General features: G+C 50.3%; 1 protein-coding gene across 2 annotated transcripts; it reads right to left on the reverse strand.

The window, feature by feature from the left end:
- Positions 1-316: 316 nt before the first annotated feature.
- Positions 317-19,985, reverse strand: ninl (ninein-like). Of its 2 annotated transcripts, XM_046401086.1 has the most exons (31): positions 19,832-19,985; positions 18,141-18,355; positions 17,965-18,061; positions 16,781-16,983; positions 14,905-14,971; positions 14,472-14,536; positions 14,227-14,376; positions 13,029-13,205; positions 11,763-11,899; positions 10,968-11,108; positions 10,507-10,681; positions 10,242-10,352; positions 9,908-9,994; positions 9,163-9,310; positions 8,215-8,283; positions 7,614-7,738; positions 7,456-7,536; positions 7,238-7,368; positions 6,856-6,993; positions 4,976-6,460; positions 4,045-4,149; positions 3,884-3,953; positions 3,638-3,805; positions 3,404-3,520; positions 2,998-3,111; positions 2,773-2,919; positions 2,542-2,691; positions 2,340-2,453; positions 2,052-2,261; positions 1,609-1,722; positions 317-1,524 (listed from the first exon to the last, which is right to left on the reverse strand). In XM_046401086.1, exons 2-31 carry the CDS (start codon positions 18,321-18,323, stop codon positions 1,333-1,335), a joined length of 5,271 nt encoding a protein of 1,756 aa, XP_046257042.1. In that variant the 5' UTR covers positions 18,324-18,355; positions 19,832-19,985; the 3' UTR covers positions 317-1,332. The 2 variants fall into 2 exon arrangements, with proteins under 2 accessions (XP_046257042.1, XP_046257043.1); XM_046401087.1 differs by lacking the exon at positions 4,976-6,460 and having other exon boundaries at positions 19,832-19,984.
- Between the last annotated feature and the right edge of the window lie 295 nt (positions 19,986-20,280).

Genomic DNA, 20,280 nt, shown 5'->3' on the forward strand with positions numbered 1-20,280 from the left:
CTTTGGGGAGCATCCATCTGTATTTTCAAAAATCAGATTCAGGTTTGGATCAATTCTGAGGATGAGACATTCAGACCCGATCAGAAAAATCAGCTGAAGACAGGAAACGACTGCGTTAATCTAAAGCTTATAAAACAAGGTCTGCAAAGTAACTCAAGGTAAACGTAATTAAACAATCTCAGTTACTACGCTGCCTTCAGGTTCCGCCAGTCGAGTCAACCAAATTTTTTAGCCAACGAGGTAAAACACAGAGGAGCTTTTCAGCAGCTGCACTCGGTTCAGTTCTGCTGGTTTGACTTCAAATGAGAACCAAACATGAGGATAAAAACATAATTTAATGTGGTTTTCATGTCACATTATCGTACATGGAGGTCTGTCTGTCTGTCCGCCCGTCCCACCCACAAATAGGTGTGATTTGGTTTGTTGTATTTGAACGGAAGCCGAGCGGAGGAAGAGGTCTCACTCTGAGGGAAAAACTACAGACAAGAAACTGAACAAGATCAAGAGAGCAGAGAAACAGACTCGACCTTCACAAAATAAAAGTCTCACATTAAAAATCAGATGTATAAAACAAAGGAAGATAATATCCTCATGGCTGAAATACTTCACACTGGTGGGGTGTGTGTGTGTGTGTACTGGTCAGACTGGATTTCCTTAAGTTTTCTAGAAGTTCAGTTTGTGTAAAGCAGCTTCATGGAGGACAGCAAACATTCACCTGTTGAGGAGAAGCCATTACAGGTGATGACTCATGTAAAAGGCCCCACCCACACACACACCTTTACCTGTGAGTCAAACCTCACATCGACCTGCTCACAATCCAAGCTCCCACCACTGACAAAAAACTCACAATTATTTAAAAGTAATTTGGTGGAAATAAGAACATACTTTGTTTTGCCACTTTAAAATAAATGATAACAAGAAACTGCAGAGGCCCCAGAGACTCAAAGGACTAAACACATATATTTAGTGCACACAAATTACAAAATAATTAAAAAAGTGAGGACATCATAATTTTCATTTGTAATGCAGGATGTAAGTGTGGTAGCAGCCAACCCAGAGCTCAGGCTGACTGCAATAAACTGCCTGCGCTCTGAATGGCCGATCAGTCAGACTCCGTCCTGCTTTTACTCTGAAGGGCTGCAAGTCCACACGTGAAGTCTGCCGTAAATTTTTGTTTCTAATCTCTTTGTTCAGACTGGTTAAATTAGTCGACTTCTCCGAGTGCAGCTAACACCTTCCTCCTGCTAGCTGTCAGTCTAAGCTCGTCTCAACAAGTGCTGAAGCTGCTTTAGTGAAACCGGTCTCGGACCACCAACGGTTCTCGATCAGCAGCTACGTGGCAAACGACACTTGGACGATCTCCCTCAGCAGCTTGTTGAGCGCGTTGACTTTCTCCTCCAACAAGAAGTTCTTCTTCTCTGCTTTTTTCTGCCGCTGCTCAGTGACCTGCAGAGCCTTCATCAGCTCAGAGTTCTCCACGTAGAGATCCTTCAACAACATGCTGGACTTTGTGTTCTTCGCCAGCTGCATACGAGACAGAGTCAACATGTCACGCTACAGCAAGACTGTGGCCAAAAGCACATGGACAGCAAGTGGACAAGGACTGACCTGTTCTTTGAGCTGCTGGACTTTCTCCTGCAGGACCATCCGGACTCCCTTCAGTTTGGTCTCCAGCTCCTCCATCCTCTGCTGCAGGGAAGACATCGCCTTCTCGTACTGATCCTGAACACAACAAACACACACTCAGACACCGACATGTTCGAGCTGTAAATCAATCAGCACGTCCTCCTCTTCAGTCTGCGGAGTAGAACGTCTCCTCTGTGGATTATTTAAGATTTATGGTGGTTTAAAAACAGCTGCAAACCAAAACAGTCACAGTTTTGTGCTTTTAAAAATGCAGTGAAAAAAGTCATCACGTGCGACAAATAAGCGACGTTTAACACTCCACAGTGAAGTGAATCCAAGTCTGCCAGTGTGGAGCTGAGATGTTAAGCTGTTAGCATGTTGCTAACAGTCTCTGCTGCTGTGACCTTAGACCTTGATGTGTTCACCTGCTTCGTGCTGATCTGGGAGCTGCTCTGCTGAGCCTGAAGTCTCAGCATCTCCTCCAGCTGCTGACTCCTCCTTTGCTCCTCCACCAGGTGGGCCTGCAGGAGCTCCACCTGCTGCCTGCAGCTGTCGCCCGACTGCTCCTGCAGCTCCTGCAGCTGCCTGACGTGCTGCGCCTGAACCAGACTGAGGGTGGTGTCAGCCCGAGCCGCCTGCACACCAGGAGTTTTATTATAAAGCTCTGATTTCAGCGCTCAGTATGACATGGTGCTGTTGGCTGTAGGCCTCACCTGGTCCCGAGCCTGCGTCCGCGCCACCTCCATCTCGTTCAGTTTGGCCTTCAGGCTCTGCTGCTCCTGGGTCAGCTTCTGGACCTCCACACTCTGGACCTGCAGCTCTGACAGCTGAAAAACATCAACAGCTTCATCAGTCAGACGAACCCTCAGTGATCTGGGATCACATTCAAGCCGTTTAGCGGCTGGTGTCTGGTACCTTGTGTTGGAGCTCCTGGTTCTGGACTCTCAGTTTGTGCGTCCTCTCCTGCACAGTCAGGGAAGTCTGCTCCTCCTGCTCCTCCAGAGCCTGATGGAGCTCCTCTTTGTCCCTCATCAGCTTTCTGACGCTGGTCTCCAACTGGTCCACCTGACAAAACCACCACCACATTTAACGGACATGTCTCATCTGATGTCAGGCAGAAGACCCACATCTGGTTTCAGCACTGACCTTTTTCTGAGCGTCCTGCAGCTCCTTCTGCAGGTCGGTCACTTCCTGGGCGTGGCCGAGTTTCTCCTGATTGATGGCGTGGAGATGAGAGCGAAGCAGCTCGGCCTCCGACTCCAGAGAGGGCAGCGACTGCTGAAGCTTCTCCACCTGACGGAGACAAAGACCACAGTGAGGAAAGTGTCTGAACGTGCTGTGGTTTCATCTCGTTACAGTCTGGGCGGTGACCTTTTCATTTCGGTCATCTGCCTCTCTCAGCAGTTTGGTCTTGTCCTCCTCTAAGCACTGCAGCTTCAGAGTCGCAGTGCTGAGCTCCGCCTCCAGCTCCGACAGACGACCCAGCTGAGGAAGAAAAATCCTTTCATTCGTGTGCTGTAAACAGACTCGCGATCACACGGAGCTCAGCGCTGAAGGTCAGTCTCGACTTATTAAACTTTTCAGTCATACATTAAAGACAACTGTTGAGGAGTGTGTGTCCTGCAATGACACCTGAGCCGGTCCACTGATGAAGGGAGCTGACTGAGTTGGCACACACACACACACACACACATCAAACCCCTTTTCAGGCGAGTAGCTCCAGGAGGAAAATCCCTGTTCCCTGTCCATCAGGACCATCACACCAATGATGAGGTACCTTCTCCTTGTAGGAGCTGAGCTCCCTCTCAAGCTGCTGCCTCTCCTGCGCCCAGGCCGCCTGCTGCTGTAGCTTCTCCATCTCCTGCCGCAGCGCTGCATCCTGCAGCTGCCGCACCTGAAGCCACAACAGCTACGATTCAGACTGACGACTGGATTCTTTCTGTGAAATGTGACGGAGGAGAGGAGAGGAAAGAGAGGAAAGGGAAGGAAGAAGCAGTGCCTCTTTGCTCACCAACGCTCCCTCCTCCTCCTGCTCCTTGGAGACCATCGCCAGGCGCTCCTGCAGCATCCGGACCGACTCCTGGTCTCCGTGGAGACGGGCGCTAATCTCGGCGTTGTCGTTGCTGAGCTGCAGGTTCCTGCTGCTAAGATCCAGGACCTCCTCACGATACCTGGAGTTCTGCAGACACACGGAGAAAGTGGAGGAGTTCAGCAGTCTGCCTCAGAGTTCACGTCAGCAGCTCAGACAGCTTCTCACCTCTTTGTGCAGCCTTTCCTCCTCCTCTCTGCTCCTCTCACGTTCTCTGTCCATCTCCTCCAGTTTCCTCCTGACAGAAGGAGCAGCAGAACTCGGGTTTACGAGCTTGTTGGAGGAAGTCCCTGTGTGTTAGGACCACAGCTTTTCTGTGGTTCTCTCACCTCTTCTTGGAGACGTCGTCCTCCAGGCTGCGCACCTCCTGCTGCAGGACGCTCAGTCGCTCCTGCAAAGCTCCATTCTCCGATCGAACCTCCTCCAGCTGAGTCCTGCAGCCAACAAAGCGACACGAGTGACAAACAGGCTGCGCCTCCGAGCGCGGCTTCAGATCGCCGGCTGACGTTACGATGAAATGATGTGAAGAAGCTGCTGTGCCGACTCAAACGATTCATTAGGAAGCTGATAACTCAAGTGTTTAATTAGGGAATGTGAAGATCAGGCCTCAGTCTGCTTCAAGCAAAGTGTCCACTGGATCGTCTAACTGTGTCAGCTTTGTGTTTCAGCTCCTCAGCTTTAATCACTATGGTTCATCACTGACCAACATTCTGCTTCTGAAACAAACTGTGATCACTGGGCTGCTGCACAATTTCTTTTAGGAACATTTCAACTCTTTAAGGTTTCAAGCACAAATTTTATAAGAACAGAAGTGAATCTTCATCTGGAAATTCAAAACAATTCTTTCTGTGTCACATGTTATTAAAGCAAACTGAGACCTTCAGTGTGAAGATTCTGACAGAAAATTAATCTTCATCATCACAACATGAACACAGAAGCAAACACTCGAGACGGCTGTGATGACGGACAGCATGACACAGAAACGTGGAGTTATTCACCGCAATCAGTCTGTCATGCGTTTGTCATTCGGTTAGAGATGAGGTGAAGAGTTAAAGCATTTCAGCCAATCAGATTGAAGATTCAGTCTGCAGCAGTGCATTGTGGGTATTTCATTCAGTTTCTACCTGTGCAAAGAGTGAATGTCTCAGTCAGATGATGGATGTAATTAGTCATTCAAATAGTGTAAAGCAGGACGGCAGATGGAGATTAGTCATTCGGACCAGGTTCTGGTTCTCTGAGTCCGTCTCATGCTCCACAAACCTGTGTGGACTGGCTGGGTCCATCACCTCCTCCAGGGCCAGGACCAGCTTCTCCAGCTCCATCAGCTGCTGCGTCATCCTCCTCTTCTCCTGTTCAAACTGCTCCTCTGCCATCCTCAGCTGCTTCTGGGAGTCCTGCAGGTCCTGCTGCAGGTGGAGGACCTGCTGTCTGGCCAGGGCCAGCTCGCTGTCCTTCGCTTCCAGCCAGCTGGTAAGCTGTTGAACTTCACCGTGATGCTTATCAGATGAGGCCTTGGCTTGACGCAAGACATCAGCGCCGTCCGCCACCTCGGCCCGGAGCCGGTCCACCTCGCTGGTTTTGGTGTTAAGTTGCCTCCTGAGGCCCAGGACCAGGTCTGCAGTCTCGTTGAGCTGGGAGCTGATTTCCTTCAGATGTTCTCTGAGTGTGGAGATCTCTTCTTCCATCTCTACGATCTGGGTGGAGAGCTGGTCAGCCAGCCGGGTGTAGCTTCCATTCTCCCGGCTCAGACGACAGACCTCCTCCTTCTCCTCCGTCAGACTGGCCTGGAGCTGCGAGGTCATGGTCTGCTCTTGCTTCAGAGCCTCCTGCAGAGCCCCCTCAGCGCTCTTCCTCCGGTCCAACTCCTCAGAGACGGCGTCCAGTTCCAGCTGCAGGGTGTCCACAGCCATGGCCTGGTCCTTCAGGTCCTGGATTAGCCTGTCTCGGTCCGTCTTCAACAAGTCCAACTCAGCAGTCTGTTTGGAGAGACACTCAGCTTTGTTCCTCACAACGTCCTGCAGACTCTCCAGTTCTGACCTCAGGGCACCGACAGTCTGCTCTCTGGCTCGAAGCTGGGCTTGCTGCTGGACGAAGGCATCGGAGAGGCGGCTGCAGTTATCGGCAACCACCTCCCTGTCCTGCAGGACGCTGTTGGAGGCAGCCTGGAGATGTCCCAGCTCCTCTTTCAGCTGGGTCACCTGAAGCAGGAGTTGTTCCTCCTCGGTCTTCACCAGCTGCAGCTTCTCCTCCACAGAGCTCTTCTCTGAGGCGAGGTGTTTATTCAAAACCTCATGAGACTCCAGGAAGGTGATGCTCTCCTTCAGCTGAGTGCAGGCCTCCTCCAGCCTGGCCTCTAGCTCAGAGCAGCGCCCCTGAGAAGCTTTAAGATCATCCTCTAACTGACCACAGCGCTCTCTGAACTCCTCTAACCTGGCCTCCGATTGGTTGATTTGGAGATGGGAGTTCTGGATGACCTCCTGTAAGCTGGAGATCTGCTCCTTCAGCTGACAGACCTCCTGCTTGTGCTGCTCCTCCACCCTACTCTTCTCTGAGGAGAACTGACTGCAGATCCTCACTTGTTCCTCCCTGGCTCTCTCCTCCTGCTCTGACTGGGCAAGTCGGTTCTCCCAGAAGCCTCTCTGCTCCTGCAGCCGCTGGCGCTCCCGGTGGAGTTGGTGGAGGAGGCGGCGCTGAGCCTCGGCGTGCTGTAGCTTCATCTGGGAAAGCTGCTGCTCTGCTTCCTCCCTGCTCACAGCGTTCACAGCAGGATGCAGCTAACTTACACAGTGTGAGTAAATATAAACAACCGGTGTCTTCATGTGACTTCCCGTCACATGACGAAAACTGACGAAACACCAGAATCATCCACCTGGATGTTTTACTGGATGTTTATTTTTCATGTTTCTGTGACGTGACTGATCTGAAATGCACAGAAGCCACTTACACGGCCTTGTGAGAACATCAGCGATGCCTCTTGGGTTAAGACACAACATACCTGAGATCTGTGGCCTTAACTTAGGGAGGAACTAAAACACTGAGGAAACAACAAACAGTGGGCTGACACACTCGTGCACACGCTGTACGACTGAGACGAGGCTAAAGAATTCTGGGAAAAAGGGAGCTGTGAGGTCACCACCCACCTGACCAGCATCACTTCCTGGTCCATCCTCAGCTTCAGCTCGACCTCCAGCTGATCCTTCTCAGCACTCAGCCTCTGGACCAGGTTACCGATTTCTCTGGCAAAGTTCTGCTCGAGCTCCGCCCGCTCCCGTTGCATCCTGGGAAAACACAAACACATTAACACGGTCCAGGACGAACCACATACCAGAAACACAGAAGCCCCAGTCGACGTACAGCATGGCGCTGTTATTGAAGTGTCTGCAGCCCTTCCTGTCACCTCTGACAGGAAGGGCTGCCTGAGAGGCGAAACTCAGGGAGACAAAAACAGGGTTTTGAGAAGTGAGGTACACGTTATCATCATATCAGCAAACCCTGATGTGTTTGGTCTGTTGCCTTCCTCACCTGCGCTCCTGCTCGTTGCTCCACCCTCCTCCATGTTGGATCTGAGCCTGCAGTTTGTCCAGCGTCTCCTTCAGCTGCTTCACCTGCTGCTCCGCCTGAGCTTTTTGCTCCTCCAGCTCGCTGATCTCCAGCTGGCAGACAAACACAGGAAAGATGTGACTGACAGCACAAAAGCATCGACACGATTCAGATCGACATCCCGCCTGATCCGTCTGTACCTTGAAGGCCTGAGAGATGTCTTTACGCTCCACCTCCATGCTGTGTCTCATCAGCTCCAGGCTGCGCTCGTAGTAGTTCACCTGGAGAAGGAGGAGGAGGAGTTTACTCAATTAGATCGGTGTCAAATGAAAGCTTTAATGCGTGGTCTGTGCGTTACCTGCGTCTCGAGCTGGATGTGCAGCTGCTGCAGCTCCTGGCTGTGTTTCTGCTTCAGCTGCTCCAGAGCCAGTTCAGTCTGAATGCTGACAGCAGGACCGGAGACGCCGTCCAGCGTGGACAGCGCTGAGGCAGGGGGAGGTGCTGGTCAGACACTTTTACATGACGCATTTGCTTCAGCCTTATTTTTCCCATTAGATTTTCAAACGTAACATACAGACACGTTGCTGTAAGTCAGCTCATGGTGTCAGACTGCTGGACGCAGCTTCACAGACATTATAAACATGGAGCTTCCAGTGTTTCTGTAACACGACTTTAAATTGTCTTTTGTTGTTTGATTCTTCTAAAACCAAAACACTGAGTTATCACACTGTTTTTCACATCCACATCATTAAATAATGAAACCAGCAGTGAGGTGAAGCATCAGCGTGTGGTCTCCAACAGAGCACAGAGGTGATCAGCATCTGTCCTGGAGCTGGTCAGTCTGGACTCAGAGACCAACAGAGAACTCCGTCTGAGAGGCTTTTATTTTGAAAGCTCTGCATGGCCTCCACACGACAGCTTCTCACTACGACCAGCGTGTGAGTGTGTGTGTTTCTCACCAGTTTTATCTGCTGCCTGCAGTTTCTTCCTGTCCAGAGGAGATGAGCTGGGCTTCACGTCCGACTCGTCTGAGCAAAACACACAAACACACCGTAAACACACTTTAACCCACAGGCGCAGTGCGAACGTGAACGCAGCATTGCTGAAATAACAACATGAAGCAAAAGCGTTGAGGAAACTGAGGAAGCCAGATCAAAAAAGAGATTTTCTGACAGAAACCTGACAAATGAGACTCACTGTGAGACATGATGAGACTGTAAACAGACAGAAACACCCTGCAGGAGGCACGTACGTGTGCGTGTGTGTGTGTGTGTGTGTGTGTGTGTGTGTGGTAGTGGGCGTGTCCAGCAGAACAGATCCAACCTGCTCAGCAGGTCCTGATCTCCTGTTCACATCACTGCAGAGTTTCAGCAGTGACTCATTTGCTGTTTTCACCTTATTTTCTAAATCTTTTTCCAGCTGCTGATTGCAGGGCGGGTCGGGTGGGGGTCCACACCTCCCTCTCCACCCGGCCAATCCAGAGGACATGTGTAATCTCTCCAAAGTGTTGGCACTGGAACAACCAACACGTCTCTGCCGGATCCTAATCCTGCCTGGAGGACAAACTCTACAGCTCCTGCACTGTGCTGATGAAAAGCAGGTGAAGTGGCTCCACCTGGTGTCAGGAACAGGTCACTGCACTCACACGTTACACTCAGAACAAAGTGGTGCTGCGTACCAGTTTAAGACCCCGACCAGCTCCAGTCCTCATCAAGGAGAAACAAACGGTGGACACACAACAAACTTGTTGAGGTGGAATTAAAATCTCTTTCGTAAAAACACGAGCCAGAGTTTCAGTCATTGCAGTACTCTGAAGGGTTTTGTTGCATTACTGCAGATTCAGCTGCAGCAGGTGTACTGTCCAACACGTGTGTGATGTCCAACATGTGTGTGATGTCATGTGTTACCGGAGTCTGATTCGCCGCTGACTGAGTGTTGTTCGGTCCAGCTCAGAGTGGCGGCAGGTCCTGTTGACCGTCTGGACTTCCTGTCGCACCTCTGACCCTTCAGCAGCTCCAACTCTGAGCTCAGCTCATCATTTCTGTCCCGCAGCTCCTGAACACAACACACACACATCAAGCTGCATGTGGACACGCAAACCAACACATAAACAAACAAAACGCACCAACATCTACATCTCCATGGCAACTAGTGCAGGAAACTTTACATCACTTCTATGACTGCAGCACACTGCAGCGTCCTACAGTCCACACCACAGTATGTACTAGTACAGCAGTATACACTCTGTGTACTACAACAGTACACAGTATGTCCTCCAGATTCCCATGTGGTCTGGAGTCGGTACACAAATGAACAACTACCAGAAAGTGACAGATCAGCTCACACTCCAACAGTGTTAAACCGATCCTCAGGTGTCCCCAGCTCATCTCACCTTAATTTTCTGCTGAGCCAACACGAGACGTTCAGGTGCACAAACAAAAACAGACAACAGACAGGTTGTGCTCTCGCGTTAGTGTTGCTTCACTTTACGAAAAGAAAGTTTCACTCTAAGTTGGAAAACATCTGGACAGACGGATCGACAACAACATGAAGACATTTAATCACAGTTCAGCTCTTTGATGAGGCAGCAGTCAAAGTGAATGTGTGAACACACACACACACACACACACACACACGGCGTCCGTCTCTTACCCGGCACTGCAGCTCGCACTCTCCCACCATCTCGGAGAACCTCTCCTCATGACTCAGACCAGCAGCTGCCGGGTCCAAACCGCCAAACTGTCAGTCACACACACACACACACACACGCAAGCTCGTCAATATCGTCATTGATCAACTGATCAAACATCATCTTCATCAGCAGGAGCAAAGAAGACGAGATGAGAAACGAAACGAAGTCACACAGGAAACTTTCATCTTTAATTCATCAGCTACAAGGAGACGAGACACCTAACACCACCGAGTGTGTGTGTGTGTGTGTGTGAGTGTGAGTGTGTGTGTGTGTGTGTGTGTGTGTGCGTGTGACCTTGTCCTGCAGCAGCTGGTCCAGGTCTCTGTGCAGTCTGTTCACTGAGCTTTCAGCTTCAGTCAGCTTCTGCTTCAAAACGCTCAGCTCCTCCTCCAGACGAGTGTTTTCCTGAACACACACACGCGCACACACACACACACACACACACACACACACTCAGCTCAGAGAAGCAGTCTGTGACGATGCTGCTCATCCCAGAGGTTATTCGCAGACTACTGAGGCAGGTGTTGCAGGGCTGCGCAGGTGAGTGAGGCGTACACACCTGCGTGGCACTGCTAAGCTCCTCCTGCAGCTGCGTCTCCTGCGCTCGCAGTTGCCGCAGCTCGCCCTGCAGCGTGCTGCGCTCTCTCTCCGCCTGCTGCAGATGAGTCTCGCTTTCCTGCTCCAACTGACTGCGCAGAGCCGTCAGCCTATCACGGAACTCCTGCTCCAGGTCCCTGTCAATCACAGAGCAGCTTGTCAACACCACAGACAGACTTACTCTTCATGTCGCTGTAACAACTCCACGATGAGTATCTGGTTTTACTCCCAGCAGGACGGACGGCTGTGAAGCTCCCACTTTGGTCTTATGGACAAGCTGCAGTTATCAATAAACATGATGCCAACAGGACACTAACACTTCTTAACAATTATATTTATTAACAATGAAATAAAGACACTAACATCTCAGTCATTTCTCTACAGAAGCCAACAGATTCATCTTTCATCACCGGTAAGCCTGACCTGATCCTGCTCTGGTTGAGCGTCTCCATGTTGGCGTGACGGTCGTCCACCTCTCTGACCAGTTGCAGGTTCCTCTGATCAGCCAGATCCAGGTCTGCCTTCGCCTTGTCCCGCTGTCTGCAGGCCTGCTCCGCCACCAGCCTGATCACACACACACACACACACACAGTCATCACTGCTGGACCGCCTATCCGCGTGTCAGACCTGTCAGCGATGGCGGCTGATTGGTCATCACGCTGGACTCTTTGTTCTCATGTCCACTTCAGTCACTTTACTGCACACACAGCTCCCCTCCAGCAGGGGGAGCTCTTCTGGCTAGAAACACTGTACACAATGTGGCCAAAAGTATGAGGACAGGCTCAGCTCAGCTACTACATATGGGTGAAATGGTCAACTGTCCACATACATTTGACCACACAGTGACAGCAAACTGAACCTGAAACTAATCTATCACTGTTCCAAATGGACACCAGCGTGACGGCTCGGCTCAGCAGCACCTCGGCTGTGGTCGTATGAATGGTCGTGTCAAGTTGATCTGAGGCGGACTCGACCTCTGACCCAGCAGCTGCTAACGGGCTGATGGTCAGTGAGTTCAGGTCAACAGACCAGAGTGTGGCCTCACTGGAGACCTCAAACATCAGGCAAAGTAAAGTGTGTTCTGGTTTCACTCTGACATGCTTCAGCGCGTTTCCAGAACAAGTTTGACCGGATGCTGGACTCTGAACTTTTCACTTCATTTTCCACCTCTGTGTGCAGGTGTGAATCTGAGAGCTGACAGAAGTGAGGAAAACCTACTGCAGGTGTTGGATCTCGTTCTTGTAGGAGATGAGCGCCGCCTGGTGGATTCCGTTCCCGCCGACCAGCAGCTCGTTGTCCAGAGCCAGAGTCAGGTCTGCCAGACTGAGTCGCTCCTCCAGAGAGAAGTCCAGAGTCTGCAGGAGAAACCACAAAACGGTGGTTTTCGTCTCTGATCTCTGTCTGACCTGGTCCAGATCTAACCGTCTGCGACTTGATCCTGCTGCTCATTCAGCCGTGAACACAGCAGTCTGCTCAGAGGCAGCAACACAAAGAAAGCTGGTAAAAACAGCTCGAGTGTACAAAACCAACATGTTTTACTGGGCTGAAGTCCCCTTTAACACCCGATGATAACCAAGTTAGAGTAAATGATGTTAACTATCTAAATGTTTCTCTAATGTTGACAACTGGTAGCATGCTAACGTTTAGCAAACTAACAGGCTAAACTGGCTTCTTATTCATTTATTTCTTTTTCTCAGAATGTTTAGTTTTTTAATATTGTATTTGTCTTAGCCTATATATTCTATTCTTAGCCTATATCTTCTATTTTTTCTTAGCTTATATTTCTATTTTTTTATTCAACTTTTCATTTCTTTTATAGCCTACCTATTGCTCCCAGGACCTGAGTCCTAATTTCATACCATAAGCATGTAAACGTGAGCTGGTATGACAATAAAAGTTCCTTGAGGCTAAAGATCAGCATGTCACACCCTGCTTGTACACGTTAACTGACTAATGTACACAGTGTGTGTACTGACAGCATGTTAACATGTTACCTGTTCAAAGGAAATAAAGAGGAACGAGGAGGAGCTGCAGCAGAAAACCACAGAGCTGATCAGGTGGTTTGGCTGCAGCTCATCAGGTTCATCGTGTCAATAAGAGGAGGAAGAAACAGTCAGAGAGGACGGGTGTGTGACGCAGGGCTCACCTGTATGTGGTCACCTGACAGAAATCTGCTTCCAGCCTGAGGTCGCATCAGCTGCTTCAATTCCACTGAGTGTAAACCGAGTCTAAACAAACGCGGTTCATCTGGACATCCACCTGGCCCCACCCAGATGGATGTCCAGATGCAAGTAAAGTTTTTACCTTTGAAAAGCTCTCAACAACATTTAACACTTTGAAACTGTTTTAACATCAGCTCGTCGCGTTCCCGTCTCAGGTCAAACTTATTCATAAAGAACGTCCTCAAATGTGTGAATATGATGGCTCGTGTACGCTGACCGGAGTTACAGTCTTAGCCCACACCCGGTCCTGGTCTGCACTGACCTGCAGGATGTCCCGGCTGTTCCTGATGCCCTCCTCGGTCCACAGAGCGATGACCCGCTCGGGGCTGCTGCATCCTGAGCCGTCGTCCAGCCGGCTGAGGACCCTCTGACCCACCGTGGCCGTCAGCAGGGAGGGCGAGGTGGAGCGAGCCGAGCGCCCCTCTGACGCTGCCTGAGACTGCATTGGACCAGAGGTAAAGACGAAGAAGTTGGACGCTCAAACACAGCAGCAATGAACAGAATTCTCAGGGTCCACATAAACGGCTGTTGTTGCAGCGTGACGGGCGAACGTTAATCTGGATCAGCCTCCTTTCACTCAGAGCCACGTGGGCCTGGGACAAACACCCCAGAAACACCAGCTCAGGACCGGATGGAAAAAAAATCATTTGTTCATGTTTGTGTACGGAAATGATATTCGTTCCTGCAAACGAAACGCCGCTCAGGTCACATGATTGGACACGTTTTAGATGTGACGTCACACAGGAGGGACGCTGGAGGCCAATCAGAGCTCGGGTGCTGAGACTTCTTAGTTTCTGCTGGTTTCTGCATTAATCTGACAGGACAGCATCATTTCCTGCTTCTCTGTCCCTCCTCCCCAGGTGAGGTTCCCACCTGTCCCACTCACACGCCTGGACAGTCACCCTGTCGGTGTACGTCTACACCAGACCTTTTCCCCAGTCAGCGGCTTCCTGCTCACCCGTCTGTCCCTCACAGGCTGCTTTCAGATCACAGCGTTTACCTGTGTGTAGCAGGAGGTCCTGGCGTAAGCAGCCTTCCTGTCCGTCTTCACCCACGTTAACAAACCACAGCCCGAGATCAGGCCTGACGTGCAGTACATGATGACTTCTGTCTGTCTGAATCACCTGCTACCTGTGCTGCTCCTCTTCCTCCCACCTGATTAGACTGACGACTGTCAGCTGCAGCAGAGCCTCCTGATTGGAGGTACAGCTTGTTGGGGGAAAGGCTGTGCTGCATTCAGGTACTCCTCATAAACTTTGGAACTCTCTGTAGTGGAAAACTAACTACTAACTACTACTGTTGAACTACAGTTCAGTTTTAAATACGAAGAGAAAGAAACTGGCATCAGGCAGGTAGAAGTTTGACTGAGTTTTACTGTTGGAGGGAAGAGAATTTAAAGACCATATTTGGTTTTGAAAGTTTTGGCCATGTTGATATCAACAAGAATTCACATTACGTACATTATGTGTGTGCAGCAGTGAGCGTCTGACCCTGTGCGCCGTCCTCTGCAGGTCAGCTAGTCGTAGGGGGGTGGAGCAGGAGACAGGGGCGGAGCCACACAGAACCTTGTGGACGTCAGCCTCCGCCCTGCCGAGCAGCAGGTGCAGCTCCTGTTTGAGTGTTGACGGCCGTTACTGATCAGAATAAAACTGTGTGAAACATCATCATGCGGCGGTCTGTTCGGCGGCAGGTGGAGGGGGCTCACCTCTGGTGTCAGCACGTCTCCACCTCCTGTAATAACTCCCAGCTCCACCTCCTCCTGCTGAGGACCTGCAGGACACACCCATGAAAACACCCAATCAGACATAAGCCACCACAGAGCTCGTCGTGACACAGTCACTGAGAGAAATAGACGGATGGACGGATGGATGGATGGATGGATATACTTTATTGATCCCAGGCTGGAAAACGTGGACTGACAAGCGTTTTAACACAGGAAGTAACAACGAAATTATCAACTGAGTCGGGGTTCTTATGTCCTGGGGACCACCGTCATCCCACTAAAGACACTCTCCAGTTGCATTATGGGTAATAAATCTCCACTGCTGCCTCTTTAAATCTGACTCTCACAAGATGCCTTCTTTTCTAAATGAACCCGAGTTCTGTTTAACTGTGTGAAACTCTGCTTTCAACAGTACCTTTAGACTGAAAGTCTGACTCGGTGTTCTCCTTCTGACTTCCTGCCTCCTCATCAGACTTCAGGCTCTGCAGAGAAAACACAGAGGTCAGCCTGTGTGTGTGTGTGTGTGTGTGTGTGTGCAGTGATGCCAGCAAACCAAACAGTGATCAGAAGGAATTTTTGAGCGGTCATTGCTTCTGCTTGACTGAACATATTGTGTGTGTGTGTGTGTTCAGTGTATTGGCCCCAGTTGTCACGCTAAAGAGCTTAGCATGTAAACCTCCCGTGTGTTGGGCCATGTGGGAAAGTGAAGCCTGTTTGTCTTAGAGACATGAATGTAAAAGAAAAACTTCATGTCCTGAACAGACAGCCTGTCACAGCAAACACACTGCTCATCAGCAGTACTGATCAACAGTAAAAGTACTAACACCACTGTGACAAGTAAAATGTTACTACAGTAAAAGGAAAATGCATTTGAAGTACTTAGAGTACTTGTTGCAGTACAGTGGGCCCTGTGCATGTTATCCTGTTCTATCTGACCTCAGATCAGCTGACTGTGACTCCTGCTTTAATGAAACAGCAGGACTTTACAGTCGGAGTGGATTTTGAGTGTGTGTGTGTGTTGTCATAAAGCTCACAGGAAACACACAGAACATGACCTGTGCTGTTCAATGTCCCCATTTTCTGGCTCTTACCCTGAACGTCTCACGAGTAAGACTCACCACTCTTCAACTTCCATGAACCGGTCTGTGACATCACAGCTCTACAGCACAACATGTTTACAAACCTCTGCTCATCCCATCAGTTTGTACAGCTTCATTTCTCCTCACAGCACTGACGTGAGGCCGTGGTCTGTCCCTTCATCCTGTCCCGACAGCCGACAGCCCGACAGACAGACAGACAGACAGACAGACCGACAGGATCTGCACGTCTTTAAGCCCGTTATGTAAGTGAGTGAATGTGAAGAAACTCCTGGAGCAGATTGAAACCACAGTGACGGCTGGGTGAGAGACACTCCCACGCAGCACAGACAGACAGGCAGACAGACAGACAGACACACCCACAGACAGCCAAGTAACATAAAAACTCTTGCATATTTTAAAGAGAAAGAGTCGGAACCAGCGGCAGGGAAAAGAGCTTAAACGCAGCTGCGGCAGCCAGCAGCTCAGAAGCTTCTTTCACACAAAACCAAACCGTCCCAGAGAAACAGAGTGATGCATCTCTGATCTGCAGCCAGACCAGCCCTCAGCGTCTGCCAGCAGCCACATTCCTCACAATCCCACTTCCTGAAAAACCTCCAACGCCCCCGAAACCACCAAACCTCCCCCAGCCGGCCCCTCCCTCTCTCCCCCCTCAGGTATTCACAGACGTCTGGATATCTGAGACGAACCCATCAGCACAGAAACACACAATGAGCTTCACTCACACAGAGAGACGTGTGTGTGTGTGTGTGTGAGTGTGTGTGTTATCATTATCCATTAGCAGAGGTCAAAACGCTCTGACTCCTTTCTCTCCAGCAGGAGTGATGAGGAGCTCAAAGTTCAGAAGTGACGCAAGGTTTTAGACGACTTAACAGGACTTCATGAATCCCTCAGTCTGAGGACAGCGTCCTTCCTCAAATGTCTCAGCTAGTGATGTGTAAATCTGTTGCTAGGAAACAGATGTAGCTCTCAAGAGCAGCTGCCATGTAAACAGGAAGTCACTGGAGCGTCACCAGCTAATCAAAGTCACCACAAAGTCAAAATCAATCCAATTAAAACAAACTTTTTCTTTCAACAACTGCAGGAGAGAAAAGAGAGAGCAAGGAGACACAGCCAGCACCTGAACGTCAGACGTTTCTCGTCTTTCACGGGACGGACGGGGATGAAAAGAAGATGTGAGGAGGACCGTCTCACCTCAACACTCTCCAGAGACGTTGACCGTCTCAGTTTGGCCCTGCGGACGCCGACCGGTGACGAGTCTGTGGCTTCTGCTCTGGACGGCGGCGAGTCCTCCGAGTCGCAGGTCAACGCGGCGTCGGGTTTGCTGTCGGGACGTGAGCGACGGCCGTATCGCTTCGCTCCCTTCACAAACTTTGGCTTCACCTCCTCTGGAACAACTGCAGAGACATCAAGGCGACACGCGGGAGGTTGGACGTCGGTCAGTGAAGCTGCAGAGTCACAACCAAGAAGCAAATTAAAGGCTGCAGCCTGAATGCGTCACACAGGAATCCTCTGCAGCTGACGGAGCCCTGAACGCAGCACTCACACCCCGACACACTCAGGGAACCTCGGTGAACTGAGCGTGCTGGAACAATGAATCAGTTGGTGGAGCTCTGTCACTTGCTCACTTTGGATGAAGGTCTGCACCTTTCAGTGCCAGCTTTTCTGCTCTTCTGCTCACTGAGACACTTCAGTCTCTAATGCACAGGAGTCTGACACAACAGCATGTCCCTGAACGCACCAGCAGGACACTTTAAAACTCTCAAAGACTCTCAAATCAACATGACTGACACCTTGATGGCAACGGCTGCTCGTCCTCCAGCATCATGTGATCACACTGAGCTGAACCTGAACTGTGACCTTCTACTGCTGCTGAGAAGGTGGAGCAAATAGCACACACACACACACACACACACTCACAGAAATAGCTTCAGTGCGACAGGGTAATGAGCACTCACCCTCCACCATGAAAGCTGCTCTGCCACCACACCCACCAGCATCCACCACTCAGACGTACTGCGTCACAGCCCAGCCAGCGTACTCATAATATACTCATACAGTAATCATAATAATTTCATACAGTACTGGTGCAGTACTCATTATGTACAGCTTCACTGTGAATAGGATAAAAGGTCTTCTTCTATGTTTTGACTCTTGTCACTCTTGTCAACAAACCCGTCAGTGTCTCAGTCCCGTCTGACTTCCTGTCTGTGGCTCATTGGTTCCTGCTGAAATCAACAGCTGCTCTGTTTATCAAACAGACAGGAGGAAACAGTTTGTCTGGGACTATTTTCGGTGGGCACACGTGGCAGCAGGAGGATGCGTACAGCGTGTGTGGGTGTGGCTTGCTGATGTCACAGACGGAAGACGCGTCTCACCTGGCTCCAGGTAGCTGCTGTCGTCCTCTGATGTGCTGAAGTCCAGAGAGCGAGACAGGACGGCCACGAAGCCCTCTTTAAACTCCTCAAAGTTCACCTGAGGTTAAAGACTGCTCAGTTACACACATACCTGGCTCTGCTACTTTCACAGACGTACACGATCTGAGTACTTTTACCCTGGCGTAAGTGCGTCCTCCCAGCAGCGTGTCCAGCAGCAGCGGCAGGTGGGCGTCCAGCTGCAGCTTCCTGCAGAGCGCCGTCAGCTCCTCTCGGTCCAGGAAGCCGGTGGCCGTCGTGTCGCAGCTGTCGAACTCGGCCTTCAGCTGGGAGACGTAGTGGCTTTGCTCCGCCTCCTCCATCCCAACACATCACGCTTACGGCAGCAGCTCACCTGAAGGGAGGAATCACAGGACATCAGGTAAAACTTTCCATCTCAACCACAGCCTTCGGGCACCGATCCTCCTCCGTGCTTCTTCTTGACCAATCAGGGTTAACTTCCTGAGATGGTGGAAATATGTGAACCAGCGGAGAAACAAACTGATGAAGAGGGATTAAACACACAGAGTGACAGTCAAACAGCTGATCACAGATCAGCCTTACATAATCACTAATCTGCCTGCCTGCTGTTTAACCATCACCATCATCACCGTCATCATCGTCATCATCACGAGCCAAGCAGGAACAGGTGTCACCCTCCCACACTGTTACCAGGCCAAGTCTTCCTGGATCGACAAATACACACGTTATTGATCCCAGGGGAAATCCATCCATCCATCCATTTTCTACACCGCTTATCCGTCAGGGTCGCGGCGAGGCTGGAGCCTATCCCAGCTGACTACGGGCGAGAGGCGGGGTTCACCCTGGACTGGTCACCAGTCAATCGCAGGGCCAACACACAAAGACAGACAACCACACACTCTCACACTCACACCTAGGGGGCAATTTAGAGTAGCCAATTAACCTAATGTGCATGTTTTTGGTATTGTGGGAGGAAGCCGGAGAACCCGGAGAAAACCAACGCAGGCACAGGGAGAACATGCAAACTCCACACAGAAGGGCCCAGACCGGGATTCGAACCTGGAACCCTCTTGCTATGAGGCGACAGTGCTAACCACTGCACCACCGTGCAACAACAAACTGATTCCTGAGACAGAACGAGACATCTGGAGACAGTCTGCAGTCTGGGGAGCCCTGATCTCCACTTTCCATTGTCTTCTGACGTGTTTTAGACCGAATGATCGATTAACTAACACAGCGTACTGAGAGCAGTCACACACAACTAACACATTACAGTACTGCGATGAAGTAAAACAGACACCATGAGTACTGTTACTGTTGACAAGTATGCCGATACGTCCGGACTTTTACTCAAGTAAAATGCGAGTACGGGCCTTTTACTTGTGATGCAGTACTTCTACGCCGTGGTAGTACTGCTTTTGTTTCAGTAAAACACCTAAACACTTCTTCCACTAAGACTGAAGTAGAGCTACATAAAGTAGCAAATACTTCAAAGTGCAGTAGCTACCTGAGCTGCACAGTAACACCACAGTAAAAGTACGCCGTTAGCGACTGATGACGTCTCCGCTGAGTCTCGCGAGCCGATGAAGCTTCACCATGGGAACGGACCCGCGAGCGGCACGAACAAAAGGCTCGCGGCCAACTGACCGCAACTCTAAAAAAAAATAATAATAATAAAAACAAAAAACAGAACGTCCCGCAAAAAAAGTGCGTTTGAGTGCGTTTCAGACCAGCACGCAGCCGCTCCGCCACGAACGGAAACTTTAGCCTGTCCGGTAACGGTAACTAACTGACAGTGAGGTGGGTTAAGTTGGCTAACGGCAGGTTTCTCACCGCGGGAAAAGTTCACCTCCGCATCCGGTCCTCTCCGCTAAAACTTCACGTTTCCTCCATGAACGTGCGCCGCAGCTCCGGACGGTCCGCCGTTAAACGCCAACATGAGCCCAGAGTAACGGGGCACCGACGGACAACAACAGCCCGAAACCACCGGGAACATGCAGACAGAGACTTCCGGTCAAGCGTTTCACAATAAAGGGCACACATCACACATCGATAGTTCAGGACTTTTTATTCAATTATTCATTTCTGTCTGGCTTTCTGTTCAACACGGGTCAATAATTTTATAATACGAATTTTTTTAAAAGAACTGTGTACCTGCTCCAGTTAATTGATCATAGCACGACATATATTACATTAATGGATTTTTAAAGGACTGTTCTGGTTAGATTGAAAGAAATAAAACAACTAAAATTTGTTTTACTCAATGAAGAATCAAACAATCAACAACACAAGCACATA

The sequence above is a fragment of the Scatophagus argus genome, chromosome 10 (genome assembly GCF_020382885.2).
Source record: "Scatophagus argus isolate fScaArg1 chromosome 10, fScaArg1.pri, whole genome shotgun sequence".
Lineage (NCBI taxonomy): Eukaryota > Metazoa > Chordata > Actinopteri > Scatophagidae > Scatophagus > Scatophagus argus.